Source organism: Lutjanus erythropterus, chromosome 10, assembly GCF_056507025.1.
Source record: "Lutjanus erythropterus isolate fLutEry1 chromosome 10, fLutEry1.hap2, whole genome shotgun sequence".
NCBI classification, from domain to species: domain Eukaryota; kingdom Metazoa; phylum Chordata; class Actinopteri; order Lutjaniformes; family Lutjanidae; genus Lutjanus; species Lutjanus erythropterus.
In genome coordinates this window covers 18178974-18193938 of record NC_139326.1, presented here as the reverse complement: position 1 = coordinate 18193938, position 14965 = coordinate 18178974, and the positions used below count along the sequence as shown (strand labels likewise).

At 38.5% G+C, this 14965-nt stretch overlaps 1 protein-coding gene across 1 annotated transcript in view; it reads right to left on the bottom strand.

Moving 5' to 3' along the window:
- Positions 1-14965, bottom strand: part of hsd17b4 (hydroxysteroid (17-beta) dehydrogenase 4) — a 38259-nt gene that overhangs the window by 2677 nt on the left and 20617 nt on the right. The window contains exons 13-23 of the mRNA XM_084728485.1: positions 8643-8755; positions 8344-8467; positions 7991-8042; positions 7255-7326; positions 5692-5795; positions 5519-5584; positions 5048-5117; positions 4774-4880; positions 2984-3070; positions 2762-2848; positions 2407-2545 (exon numbers count right to left, since the gene is read on the bottom strand). Of these exons, the coding sequence (XP_084584611.1) occupies positions 2407-2545; positions 2762-2848; positions 2984-3070; positions 4774-4880; positions 5048-5117; positions 5519-5584; positions 5692-5795; positions 7255-7326; positions 7991-8042; positions 8344-8467; positions 8643-8755 (1021 nt within the window). The remainder of the gene's footprint in view (positions 1-2406; positions 2546-2761; positions 2849-2983; positions 3071-4773; positions 4881-5047; positions 5118-5518; positions 5585-5691; positions 5796-7254; positions 7327-7990; positions 8043-8343; positions 8468-8642; positions 8756-14965) is intronic.

Sequence of the window (14965 nt, the reverse complement as noted above, 5' to 3'; positions counted from 1 at the left end):
AAATTAAGTCGTCAGCCGCGCCACTGAAAAGACTGACAGGTGAAGATGTTAAGGGCGGGAAAGAGTCAACAACAAATTTAGTGCGAGACACTCCAGCGAGCTGAAATATAATAATGTAAGGCTGACAGGAGGTTCATGGTGTTATTTTACAAATCCATCATATCAGAACAGGTCCTGACCCTCTCAGTGAGTTGTTGCTATGGGAACTTAAATGTGCGAAACAGGAATCAACCAGGCAGCACTGTCAAGGGGAGCAGCAGCCTTCTTTGTCAGATACGATTAGCAGACTAATCAAATGCAGAGTTAAATCCATCTAACCATCCTCTCAAAGGAATTTGACATACTTTTCTCCTGTCGAAAGTTCAAGTTTTGTTTATTTATCCCATACATAAAATATACATAATAAATGCTTTTATTTCTGACATACCATGAACTGCCTCTTGCCTCCATATACACACAGCTGAGCACTTGCTTCTACCTTGCTTTTATGACATGAACGTTTTATTATATTCTATACTGTGTGTACAGTACCACCGCTTTTAAAGCCTCTGGAAGTCTGGCTTGAAATAGTGAAAATGCATGCATGATATCAAAGTTGTGTCTCATTAAACATCCATAAAAATCTGAGTTAAAAATAAAGAGCTCAATTTGCACTTTAGACCATTTCTTAAGACTGTGTGGGTGTGGAGGATCGCGTTTTGATTGACATCTCCCTCAGGAGTACAGGCACAGAGGCTAAGTCATGTACTGCAGCAGCAAAATGTATTTTAGCCACCTAAAAAAAAAAAATCAGTATCAGTTTAAAGGCCTAAAAGTGCCTGAGGTTCACGTTTTGAAGTACATCCGTTGTTCTAAACAGTAAAGCGCGCGCTGAAAGCATCTTGACGCGCGTCGAACTGCCTTGACGTTCGCACTCCAAACTTGTTTTGATTTTGAAGCATCAAATGAGGGCCAGCGCTTTTTCTTCTGCTGCTGCAGTACGTGTTTGAGGAGACTTAAATGGAATAAAGAAGGCATGGATGTGCTGATAAAGCTGCAGCTCCACCTAAAACCAAGTAAAAAAAAAAAAAAGCCAGTGCACAGCAGAAAGAGAAGGAGGCAGAGGGAGAAACAGATGCATCAACATGACAAGAATTTATGATGATGTTTTTATGATCATGAATCATAATGTTACCATATAGTTTCGTGGTGCGTCATTTTTTCACTCTCGGTCCGATTTGTGTCCTAACCATAACTGCGAGGGAGAGAAAGGCAGCAGAGAGGAGCGAGGGCATGTGTGTGTGATCTGTGTGAAGAGTCGACTGACGTAAAAACTTCTTTTGATCATGAATCCTGATGTTACTGTACAGTTCTGTGGCTTACACACTGCAGACTGGAGTCTCTCAGTGTCAGACTGACGCTCGTCTCCTGCGTGAAACGTTTGTCACTGTGCTGCGTTATTGCAAGTCAAAGGAAACTGAGATAAATTATCCCGCTGCCTTAATACAAAAACAGGAATATCGCACACCACTTAGTCATTATATATACTGACCTGAAAAAGGGTGAGGATTTTCCCCTTCCTGTTGTTGACAATAATTATACTAAAGGAATAAAAAGCGACCTTTTCCCAAAATACTGTTGGCTCTGTGGTGTTGACATTTTAAATCTGATGAGCCACATGAGCTTCAACTGACGCACACGTCAGTTATTGCTTTTAGTGTGTTTGGGCCTTTAAGTGTAAGTGTACGTTATATTTTGGAATATTCTTACTGCTTTACTTTGCAGTCAGCCTTTTCTGATGGAGAACTGAAGCTGCTCTTTATCCTCTCTTCAGAGCTATTAGACTACTTTGAAAAAAACAGTAATTTTACCTCACAAAACATGGAAGTTTCCAGTCTACTGCTGCCTCGATTAGTTAATTTGTATTATTATGTGACTTTGGTGTTTTAAAACGTTTAGTTAGAACCAAACCAATGTTACCCGCTGTGTATCGAGGCAGTGGTAGACCAGCAACTCTCGTCTTTTGCGAACTATAATTACTGTTTTTGTGAAAGGAGTCTCAAGTGATGCATCAGCTTCAGTTCTGTTACTGAGTTGGCTCGAACTCAGTGTGGCACAGTGTGTTTAGAAGAAGAAGACATACCAAGTGAGATCAGAGGGGGTTTTTTTAACCTGTTTGAATGGGACATTCAATGTTTTTTATGACTTGTTTATGGAATTAATTGCGCAATTTTTGAAATAAACGTCCAAACGCAATCATCCCAATTCAAACCCAGTATCAGGTAAGTGCATAAAAACTTAAACGACACTATTTTGTATTTGGATTAAAACTAATTTCTTATACTTTTTAGATGCTTACTATTATGTACACCAGACCCTAAATCGCATAGTTAGAAGGCTATTGAGGATATCAGTCAGTGCACTTACTCCACTCTGCAGCACTCTCGCCATCTTTGGTGATCTCCCAGCTGAACACAGCGTTCACCTTCTTGACCAACTCTGCGCCCAAGTCTTTAATACGACGACCAATCTCCGCGAACACCAGCTCGCTCTGAAGGCCTCCTCCCTGTAGAGAGGGAGAAAAAACAGAGTCACTCATCATGAGATATTCAGAGGTCTATTTAAACCTCACAGATTTGTCACAAGTATAAATTCATTTTGTCTTCAGTGTCTGCAGAACTAAAAGGAAAAGAGCTTCAGGGCCTTCAAGAATTTGAATTTGACAAAACGAGAAGAGGGAGGAGGATTGTTGTTTGAAAGGAGCATTTTCAGATGAACGTACTTGAGTGAGATTTTCTGGAGAAGCCTCTGATGCGCCGTGTAAATCCACATAGGCTCCAGCGAGCACAACAGCATCTGTCTCCTTCACCTGGATGAGAGAGAGGAGATCAGAACGACACATGCAGACCATTTTCACAAAAGAACAGGGAGCAGCACTGAAACGACAAGTCACACTCATCTATCAGCAGCTCTGATTGAATCCACACTGATGTTAGATACTGACTTTGCACTGGATGTGAATTCTGTTGCCTTCCTTCCACATCTCAGTCTGTAGTGACTGACCCGGCATCACCGGCTTCACAAAGCGAACCTGAGAAACAGAGACGGGGGATTCAGATGGATCGATAATTAAATTATTTTACAACATATAACCCAACTTGATTAATACTAAATAATTCATCAAGCACTTAAGCAGAGTAGATTTCAGTGAAAAATGTCTCCATTTGTGAAGGTCAATGGGCCTCAAGCGAGCACATTCTTGCATACTTATCCTAAACTTCTCTTACTTTTTTTCTATAAACTTTGGGCGTATTAGAAACCTGATTCACCAAATACTCTTAACTGCACAATTTTTGGTAATCTCTCATTTTAACCTGATGATTTCCAACTATTCATGAGTAGATGTGTGTTTCTGAGGTCTTGATTGTGTAATCACCACAAATAATCAGCCCCAAAAAAATGGCACCCGCGAGTAAAAACAGAGAGTTGGCACTGCAAAGCTAAAAGCCCTAATGTGAGAATTCAGTAGATGAAAACAGAGAAATTAGTGTCCATTGTATTAGAGATCCCAAATTGATAAGAAAACCTAGATGGGTTAGTCATATTTGTGATGGAAACAACGATTTCTATCTGTCATTTCCACACCTTATCCCTAATCCTCAATTTCGACCTCAGACCTGATCCTCTGATAGTCTTTTATGGCACCACTAGAAAAGAGGATGTGCACCTGACTCCAGTCAAATGCAGCACACCGTCCTTCACCACGCTTTTGACGAGACTTGCAGTATCACTAAGATGGAGGAATGCTGCCCCGCCCACTCCCACTCACTGGCTGCGGGACATGATGTCCTGCCTAAACCTTTAAAAGATCCACTGCACAGTTAATAACTCAAATACTAAGTTTTAAAAGGTGTGGCTTCCTTGATTTATTATTTTCCAATATATTGCTTCCCTCTTTATCAATGCCTTGATGTAACATATGTTATATGATAGACAGAGTTTTTATTTGCACCTGCAAATCTTGTGAAAAATATAGTAAAAACTAGTCAAAAAAAAGGTGTGGGTTCATTTCCTGAAATACTTTGAGTCTTCAGTCAGACTAAAGTCTTATTTCCTCACTCTCTTTTTCTTTCATCTGTCTGTCTTACCTCTCTTCTTTTATTTATTTATGTATTAAATTTCCTTTTTTGTTCCTCTTTAAATACAAAACCCGACTATCAGCACCTTCCTGTAATTCTCCAGGGATGAAGTGTTTATTCTGGTTTGTAGATGGGGCTAGTGAAGCTGAGGAATGAGACAACCTGTGCTCCGTCATCACAGATGTGTTCCATAAAACTGACATATTGATTTTGCATTCTTGTGTATATCATGTTAACAAAAGCTGTTTATGTGCATATGTTTTTTTTTATTTGTTTAAAGGAGCAATATATAACAAGACTACTGCAGTCTAAAAAGTGACTTGGAGCCCGTTCACCCCCAAATCAAAAATACTAATTCAGTTCTGAGTTTTTTGGAGTTAACATTACTAAAAATCAGATTCTACATTCATCATACTGTAATTTCTGGGTCAAACCACTGTTTTTTAATCTCTTATGCAGAGAAACAAACATCTGTATATCTGACATGAACAACTGGTCTGCATGAATTTCCTTCATACCTAAATGAAAAGTGTAAGTGCAAAATCTTCCCAAATGTGCCAATGAAGAACAAAGCTGTTTGCACAAACGGTTCGTGAACGACACCCTAGTGACTGAAAAGACATATGCCAGGGTTTAAATCACAGTTAACACTTACCTTGATCGCCTTGAATCTGGAGGGGTCATTGTCGGCGAACTGCTTGAGGACGTGTCTCGCAGCGAAGCCAAAAGAGCACAAGCCGTGCAGGATGGGAGCCTCAAAGCCTGACCAAAGAGCATTTTTAAGTGCAGAGCATTAAAGTATAAATGAGATCAAAACACACCATTTGACCTAAAATCCCAGAGAGAAGACTGAGGCCTGAAAAATAAATTAAGACATTCTGATGGAAAAACGACACAGATCAGGCCACAATAGGTGTACCGCCTCTCACCTCCCATGGCGGCGAAGCTGGGATCTATATGCAGAGGGTTCCAGTCTCCACTCAGACGGTACAAGGCCGCCTGTAACCGCAGGGGAAACGGATATTGTTTAGATCTATATCTAATTCATAAACCCCTGAACTTTTCATACACAGATGTGGGATGAAATTAAATTATCATGAAGGCAATAGAAGAGATACCTAAAATAAGAATGTCTTTGAAGTGATACGGTTGCAGTCATTTAAATTGCTCAAGGGATTTATTTTTTTTATTCCCCCCTTTCTTTTTTATTTTCTGCTGCATCATACAGTCACTGTTCTTTTTTAAAACTGCATGAAAACCTTGTTCAACACTTCTGCCACATCTTAACGTTTTGTCTAAAGCCTTATTTCAGAGGCAGAAAACATTATGTCCCATTTTCACCCACATATTATCAATGCTGCGGATTTATTCTGCAGCTAAACCCACACAGACGCACTCACTTGGTCTCTTGTGGTGGAATCAATCACCACAGCATCTGGTGCCCGTTTAGGTGGAGGCAGGAGAGCCTGGGGGGAATAAAATACAAATAAAACATATCAAATATGAGGCAGCATTAATTCTTGATGCATTTTTTGTACATTGTGGTGACGTAACTCAAATATGGAACACATACTTTGGCTTTCTCTGAGGTTCTCTTCCCTCCAAACCCTCCAGCTCCGACGACAAACACTGACCACTGGTTGTAGGCGACCAGCTCATCACCACTGTAAGTGTTCACTGTAAAGCAGCAAAAATGTGAAATTAAAATTAAAAATTGGTGACAATGGCATGCAGAGCCTTTACCTATGTAAAGTGGCAATACCAAGGTGAAATAATTCTGAACTACAGGTTACTCATTATAAAAGATTATCAGAAAAAAAACACTTGACATGAGTAAAAAACACTCATAATGCAGCACAATGACCAGTGGTATTTCAGTGAATATTACATTTGGAGCCTGAGCACTGATCGATACAAGGAAACTATTGTAATGCATGGAATTATAATTTTTTCCCCTGAATTAATCATATTTTACTTAACTCAGTACAATATTGATAAACACTCTTCTACTTCAGATTAAGGTCAGCTTGTAAAGCCTACGGGGCTCCCTGGGCGTCAGACTTACAAGAATATCCTATTTTAAGTCGGGTACAGAGTGCTCCAATTGGGCTGTGGCTACTGATGCTTCAAAAAAAAAACACATCAGCCATACATACATATTTTTTTCATAGAGCATAGAGCATGGTAAAAGCTATGATATTTACCTCTGGACTGTAGTTGAGTAGAAGTATAAGGAAATACTCAGGTGCCTCAAAATTACACTTGATGTACTCACAACAGTTCTGACTATTTTCCATTTTTATTGAGGTAAATTAGAACTACTCCTTTGAGATAAATCCAGGTGAATCTCCTTCACTATTTTCCTTTACTACTATATTGTTATTAATGAGCTTTGGGCTGATGTTTTGTCATCTTTCAGAATCCTAAAGGGGCAAAAGTAATGTGATTATTAAATTAATATCCGCTGCCTGAGGACCACTTTGAATCTAACTCAACAGAAATCCACGTCACAACATTACTTATAACATAAAACACAGAGAAGGGAACACCTGCTTCAGCCGCATTTCCTCATTACAGCACATTTATAGTGAAATTAAAGCGGGACAAACAGCCGCATGGAAGCTGGCTGTGAGGAGACAATTAGCAGCTGTCACAAGGAATCAAATCCAGACTCCTGACAACCTACTGGCTGCTTAATTTCATTAGGTCAATTCAAAATATAACCAAGCATTAAGACAAACAAAGCTGCTTCTGCAGGACGTTAACTGGGACGTGTCGTCTCGCCCAGAAATAACTTTCACTCGTGGAGGATAACAGGAGCTGACTGGTTTAGTGTGTTTAAAGAAATTACATCGAGTTTCCCTCTGTGAATCCTGGGGGAACCTCGGGTCCCGTGTTATTTGTTTTAAGTCGGATTAATTATAGATCAGAGTGGTTCTAATATCATCCATCTCTATAGAATTGTCAAACAAAAATACGAGCCATTCTCAGTCCATTATTTCAATCCCTGCAGACACCGACAGTAAATTAACTTGCATTAATTCAGCCTGAAAGGCAACTTTGAGGAAAAGACATATTAAGGTGGTGAAAACAAATGAATATGAAATAAATACATGATAAAACTTGTGAAACTCACCATCTAACAGGATGACAGCTCCAGATCCTTTGTCCAACACATCTGCTATACTCGCCTCAGAGATAAGTGTCCCTGAAAAGGTATTTAACCCATTTACATTCAACTTTAATAATGTATTGTACTTAAGTCCTGTATGTACTTAATATTACAACTTTTAAAAAAGTCACAAATTAAAAAATTAAAATGCTATAGCGAAATAACAACAAAGTAGTAACAGATGTAGGTTGTTGTTTTTAAACAAAGGAAAATAAGAAAAAAAAAAAAAAATCTATTTTAACCATAAGATTTCATGGCCATTAGAGATTAAAAGGGGCACTTGAATGCACCATGAAGTCCCTGTCTGCACCCATATGCTTTGCCATACAAAGCAACATAGATATCAACAGACGAAAGCAGCACATCGTAAATGACCCTGCTGCTTTGTCATCTGATCAGCCTTAAAAGAAACCACCAATTCAAACTAAAATTAATGCTGGCCAATAATAAGCTGTGCCTGATCAATCAGAGCACTCTTAAACCAAGGCTTAGCCCTGTGACTTGAAAGTAATGATAATACATGAGCGGCACAGACTGGGGCCAGACTGTTTCATATGTAGTCATTCCCTGAGTACAGACAGGCTATTATAGGCCATATAATCATACAATAAGCTTTTATTGTTGTTATTATGATGTAAATTGTACAGTAATTAAATCAAGTACTAAACTGTGTGTACTTCAATAGCAGAGAGAGAAATACCTGAGGTCGGTAAAGGCCTGTAAAGCTCCAGATACTGCTCTCCATGTAATACCTGACACAAAACATCAGAACAACTGTGAAATGTAAATGTAAATGTTCTTGTTACATTAACTTCAACAACAAGCTGGCAGAAGTAGACAACAGGTTGGTTTTAGCTTGACTTCTCTTTGCTCCCAGATTGTTAAACCAAACTCCACTCTAAAAGCAGGTGTTTTTAGAAGGTCTGTTTATCTATTTTTGAGAAATTGTCCCCTCTGTCCCCTCACAGATCTGCACACAAGAATGCAACAATGTAAAATGCATACACACACACAAAAATAGATGTTTCAGACACAACATGTATGTTTTCTAACCTGTGTTAAATCTATGTTGAGTCCAGGGACTGAGCTCAGCCCGCCACCCATCATGGCTGCCTGGGAGGGAATGACCCCAAAGGTGGGGAGGCAGCTAAAGTCTGGATGGCATTCATACAAGAATCTAAATGAAAATGTTAAGTGTTATTGAACTGTGACAAAAATAAAATCTTTTTCTTCATGTAGGTAAAAGGACAGAGATTATCATTTCTTTCAGTTCAATTTCACACAGGTTGGCTTATCAGACCCCTGCAGGCAGATCCAGTCAGTCATTAGCACAAACATACACAGACACACACCTCAGATGGTCTGGGTCCTTGGTTGACATGCCGACCCCCAGTGCGTACAGGATACACTGGTTGTGGGTGAAGCTGAACGTGGTCGGTGGTAGTTTCTGTCCCACTGCTTCATCCTGCGAGGAGAGGAGAGGATTTTAGACTTGACTTTGTCAGCTGTTTTTTTTTTCCAACTTAACAACATACTGAGGGCAGAGAATGAAAACTTATCCTATAATTTAGACAGGGAAAATGAATATGTAATTTTAAGGGCTTGCAGAAAAGTAATAAGGTTCACACCACGGTAGATCAGCTCCACAGCTCAACCCCTGAATACAAATGATTTAATAAACACTCCACATACAGACTGAGTGAATTAATCAATCTTTTCATATCAAGTGGAACACTGACACAGACAGAATAAATAATTTATCAATCTTTGTTATTGGAGTACTTTCTTAACTATTAAAGAGCGATTTTTATCTATGCTGGCAGCCTGGCTCTAGGGGTGGCAATGTCAGCTGGTCAGTCCACCACTTTGGTCCCAACTAAAATATCTCAGCAAGTACTGGATGGGTTGACATGAAATCTTATACATAAAATGTATGGTCATCAGAGGATGAAGCCTGCTCACTATGGGGATCCCCTCACTTTTCATCTAACGCCAACAGCAGGTTAAAAGTTTCACCTTTTAAATGAATTTTTAGGGCTTCAAAGTAAGGGTACTAATTTGGACGTCAGTTACCATGGCAAGGGTAGAAGCTCAAAGCCTCAAAACATTTGGGTGAGCCTGACCAAATAATGCATCCTGATGACTCCTTATGAACTCTTAACCTTCCCTCTAGCACTACCACGAGGCTGATATTTCTGTTTTTATGTGAAATGTCTCAACAACTGGCTGTTGGACGGATTTCATCTCACACCGCCATCAGATCGAAATTAAGATTTTTATCTACAGCTATCTATCAACAGAACTAATAACATTCCCATCGGTCTCAAATGTAATTGCTGCAAATATTAATGTGAATTCATGAATCATGTACTGTACAATTTCTCTTTTTTATTGAGGGTATGTTTGTGTGTCTGTGCACAATTGTTCTTTCTTTTCTTTTGAATCTTGATGATGTTTGTGTGTTTTTTTGTATTGATATTGCTCTGTAAAGCCAGTACCTGTCAATAAACAAACATGCAATAAAACATGCTCAAATAAGAGGACAAACATGGCTATTTATAACTCTGTATATTAAAAACCATAGAATCATAAAAAGGCTAAGGCAGAAGAAATAGACACAAGGAAAGCAAATAAAAGCAAATACTAAAAGGAGTTTAAACTGGTCATGAAAGAGTCTCACCTTAGTGGTGATATCTTTATATGACCTTCAGAAGCAAACAAGACCATCAGCGAGATGACCGCCTGTTTCTTTACAGTTATTCTTACTGCCAGTCACCAGGTCAGATTGTCCATGAAATCAAATGAAAAAAAATATAATCTAATAATTTTATTTACTTTTGATGTTATATTTTGTGGTTATGGCGCTTTTGTCCGTAGTGGCCTCCAAAATCTACAAAATATGAAAGTTCATTGTAGCCGTTTTAAATACAGGTAGGAAAAAATGCACAATCTATAAAGCAGCAAAACAGGCCTTGGATTTAATCTGTAATCATCAGCGTTCATTAGTTTGAGGACCTGTGGTAAATTCAGAAGATTCAGCAGTTCAGAAATGATCTCCTGCGGCCGGACCAGGCACAGCTTTGTAAGCGATCAGCACAAATTTAAAACGGATCCTGGACTTGACTAGTGGCCAGGGCAGGGAGGCCAGAAAGAGAGCGATGTTCGATTTGTGCTGCTCGCACTTCTGTTAACGAGCAGCTTGAAAATGGACTAAGGCTCCTGAAAAGAACATCGCACTAATCAAGTGTTAATGATGCACAAAGCCAGGAATACCTTTTAAAGCTCAGGAAGGCGGAGCCTTCGTTGTATTGTAAATGTTTTAAAACCCTCATCAATCCCAGCCTGAGATCCTTCGGCAGAACAACTTGGACCAGCAAGTACTCATTATAAAATAAATACCTTACCATCTTTTTAATTTAATTTTAATTCTTAACACTCATTTCTACAACTTATATAATATTTATGTTCATCTGTCTTTTAAATCTTTCTTATTTCTTCTTGGTAATTTTTATAATTAACATGTTTTTTTTTCTCTCTAAGATGTGTTTGAGCATTATGCAAACATTTCTTGCAGGGTCTTAGTCAGAAATACTCAGTCATGAGTTGAGCTCTATCTAAAGTTCTCTAACTTCTTTCAATTAGTTGGATTTTTTTTATATATATTCTATCTATTCAATTAGTTGTTAAATTACTCCTCTAGAAATAAACAACTCATCCTAACAGGGTTCACCATAATTTTTTTTTTAGGTCTGTCAGAAATCTACTTACCCAAAGTCAATTTTTACTCGCCCTTGACTTTCTATTTTATTTACCCAGGGCACACAATCCTTATTGTTGAGCCCTGCGTAAATGTAGCACAACCAACTACTCTGAAACTTAGTACCAGGTTACGTAGTTCCTTTCAGGCAAATGTATTTCCTAACATGAAGGTTTGAGTGCTATGGAGTTGAAGTTTCAAAATATAAACCTTATTATTTTCTGTGCACAAGATAATAACCTCAGAGACTGTAAAATGCCACTTTGTGCTGCAAGGAATAATATTATGATGCAAACATAATGAATCCATTTTCCCTTTCTTAAGGCCTAAATTACAGCAAATTTAATTGGTCAAACTTAAATATACTGAAGTGTAGGCTAAAAATACTGGAACCAGACAAAAAGTTTTTGACTGCAGAAGGTTGCAAAAATCTCCAAACTCGTGAAAGAAATAAAGAGGACTGTCCTCAGTCACAGCTACAGCCCTGTTTTGTGCTATACAAATATTGATTGTTTATTATTGTATTAATAGTAGCAGTTAGTATTACAGTGTGTATTAGAAACTTGACACGACACAACAAATTAAGTTCCACCTTGAGGAGTACAAACTCTATTAGGTGACTGGGTCAAATTGAGCCGGAAAGGGAGATGATTCCTCGTGAGCTTCCAAGGATATTAAATCCACCACTATGAGCTGGGTGGTTCCTTTGTCATGAGGATTATTAAGTCAGACGAATGATCTATAAAGAGATATTTCTGACCCTCAAATCTGACTCAGTCACACTCAGATATCCTGTAAAAAGCACAAAATAAATCTGTGACAACATCATAGTCATAGTACTCCTGCGGTTAGTCATTTAATCATTTGTCATGCTAACATCCGCCGCGCTGAACTATTGTTCAGAACAATATCGCTGGGCAGAATGGTGTGATTCACACTCACATACATTCACACTCGCATAAAACCACCTCTCAGATGGTCGAAAGTCACTATAAAGCCTGGCCTATTTTTAATTAAGCTGCAATTAAATGCAAATGCAGGAAATGTTCTGTTTTTCTGAATCACTCCAGCATCCTTGTACTGGGGATTGAGGAGCAAGAATAAAAAGGCAGTGATGACACATGTAGGTGTTAGTCTGTTACTTTGGAGGATGAGGAGAACATCCCTTTCTCAAGATAAAAAAATAGGCTTCTACCATAACATGTATTCAGGGCATCCTGGTGGCCTCATGATCTAAGACACTCAACATATAATCACATCATCCATGGATCGAGTACGGCCATGGACATCATCTTCCACCTCCCTTCCCTATTTTCCTGACTGTAAAAATAAGGGTTCCAAAAGGGTTCTACCTGAAGGGATCAGGTTCTACCCAGAACCATTTTTTGAAGAAAGGGTTCATCAAGAGTTCTTCAAAGAACGATTTTTTGAAAGAAGGAGTTCTCAAAGGATTGCTGTGAAATGCCTGAAGAAAATCTTTCATCAAGGGTTCATCAGTGATTTTCTGTAGAACCCCCTGGGTGGGTTCTTGTTACCCTTAGAAGGTGGAAAGGTTCTGAAGTGAACCCACAAAGAGGGTTCTGGGTGGAACCTTTACACCATGGAAGGGTTCTCTGTGGAACCTCTCATAGGGGGTCTTGAGCAAAACCTTTATGTTGGGTCCTAAGTAGAACTCTCTGAGAGTGTTCCTGAAAGTATGAACCTTTATTAAACCTTTATTAAAAAGCTCAGACCATCTAATAAACTTGCTTTACACTGTTTGATGAAAATTTTTATTTTAAATTTTGTACATAAACAGTTTTATTATTTTAATAATTAACTAACCTACCAGTTATTTTCTGGAGTAATCGATGTATTGTTTGGGGTATGAAATGTTATAATGATGAAAAATGTTGATCTCACTTTCCTAAAGCTGACATCTTCCCAAGTTTTTTGACAGAAGCCCCAAATCCAAAATCATCTAAATTAAGAAGCTAGAACTAAGGAACATTAGATCAGTTTTGTTTGAAAATTTACATTGGGGGATAAATAATAAAAATTAATTGACCGATTTTCTGTCGAGCACATGTGAATGCAAAGCACTGTGAATCTTGGTAGAGCTAATATGATGTTTCTGATATTTTGTTTCCCAAATCTAATTACATATGCAAATATGTTATTAGACATGTGTGAGAGGTGAACAACATGAAATAAATATAAGCGCAGCAGTAGCACAGTGTGGCATAATTTAAGCAACATGTGCAGCATACCATGACATGGACAAAGACACAAACGCAACTAACACACCAAATGTGCATAGCACTGCCCAAATATACAAAATCCACATGCACACACACTTAGCACAAAGTTAAGTCAGCTGAGGACACAATGGTGATGTTTGTCTCCAGGCTACACTGTGACTCTGTTCCAAATCCCCAGTCCAGACAGCTTCCAACACACACACTCTCACACACACAGTTTGCACAGCTATTCTTGTTAGGACATTGCATCACTTCCCCTCATTGTGGATAGCAAAACGCTAACTCTTACCATAACCTAAACTTAACCATAACCAATTCATGCCTAACCCTAACCTTAACTTAACTTTTACTCACACCTTACCTGCAACCTTAACCAGGACCTCAGAAATTACATTTTGCCTCATTAGGGCCAACCTTTGATCCCCATGAAGAGTACTGGTCCTGACAAGGTCAGTGTTTATACTGAAAAAGGTTCCCAAGAGGTAACAAACACACACACACAAACACACAAATATACACACACCCCTGCCAGAGACAGAGTGGAGAGGACACCAATACCCGAGAGTGTACTGTACCTCATTTAACATTTTGGGTACTAAATCATGATATCATTGAAGCAGGCTAGTGAGTGCAACAAATGTCTCTCACAGGATGTAAAAAAGCGAGTCATGTACCATTTTAAAATGACTTAAAGACTACAAGATACAACATATGAAAGGAAAGTTTATAATAGGGTATTATTAAAGATCTGATGCATTTAAAACAGACGAAACAGCAGAAGCTTAAATACGAATTGAATGTTGAATCTTTTATACAGATGGTTAATAATTACATTCACATTTCAACATATTTTTATCCTGTGTCATGCTTTTCGTAGCAATGGTTGTTGCAGGCAACTGGACTTGATAGAGTTCTTGAAGACGTTTCGCCTCTCATCCAAGAAGCTTCTTCAGTTTCTTTTACTTCACTCTCTTTTTTGACTTTTTGTTTCTGCATGGTCCTGTAATGGATTGTTTTTGTGTCTCTTTTTGGTTCATTTTCTTATTGTTTGCTTTGAAAATATTCGGAAAAGTCTCTCACGTGTAGGTTGTTGTATGACAGAATAAAACCCAACCAAAAGTTCAGGTTTTGAAACAGGTAAGATTACTGCCTTTATTGCCAAACTCATGTATTTATTCTATCTTTTAAGATTTTTTGTGGTATTTTCGACTTTCTACTGACAGTTTAACAGTGTAGATATAGACAAGAAGGATGGAGAAAGAGAGGGGTCGTCGGCTGGATCAAACCAGAGACATTATAGTTACATGGTGTGCATCATAACTGCTGGGCCATTAGGACGCCCCCACTGTGCATTATTTTGGTATCAGTCCAGTTGTGAGTAATATTTCCTGATACTGATAAGCCAGCAGATACATGTTGCACCACACTGCACTAAACAAAGCATTCATGCTGATTAAACTTTCATTAATTAAATGTGTTTAATCAGCCGTTTGTTTTATAATGTGACAACACAAATCAGAATGGTTTGAGTAATATTACAAACACAGATTAATCTGGTGACGTAGTCTCACTCTTGCATGCTACAACTAGCTCAAGAGAAAATGAGGGCCGTTTCTGTGGATAATTATTTCATGTGATACACTTATACTTGTGGCTCAATGTTTTATTCAAGCAACTC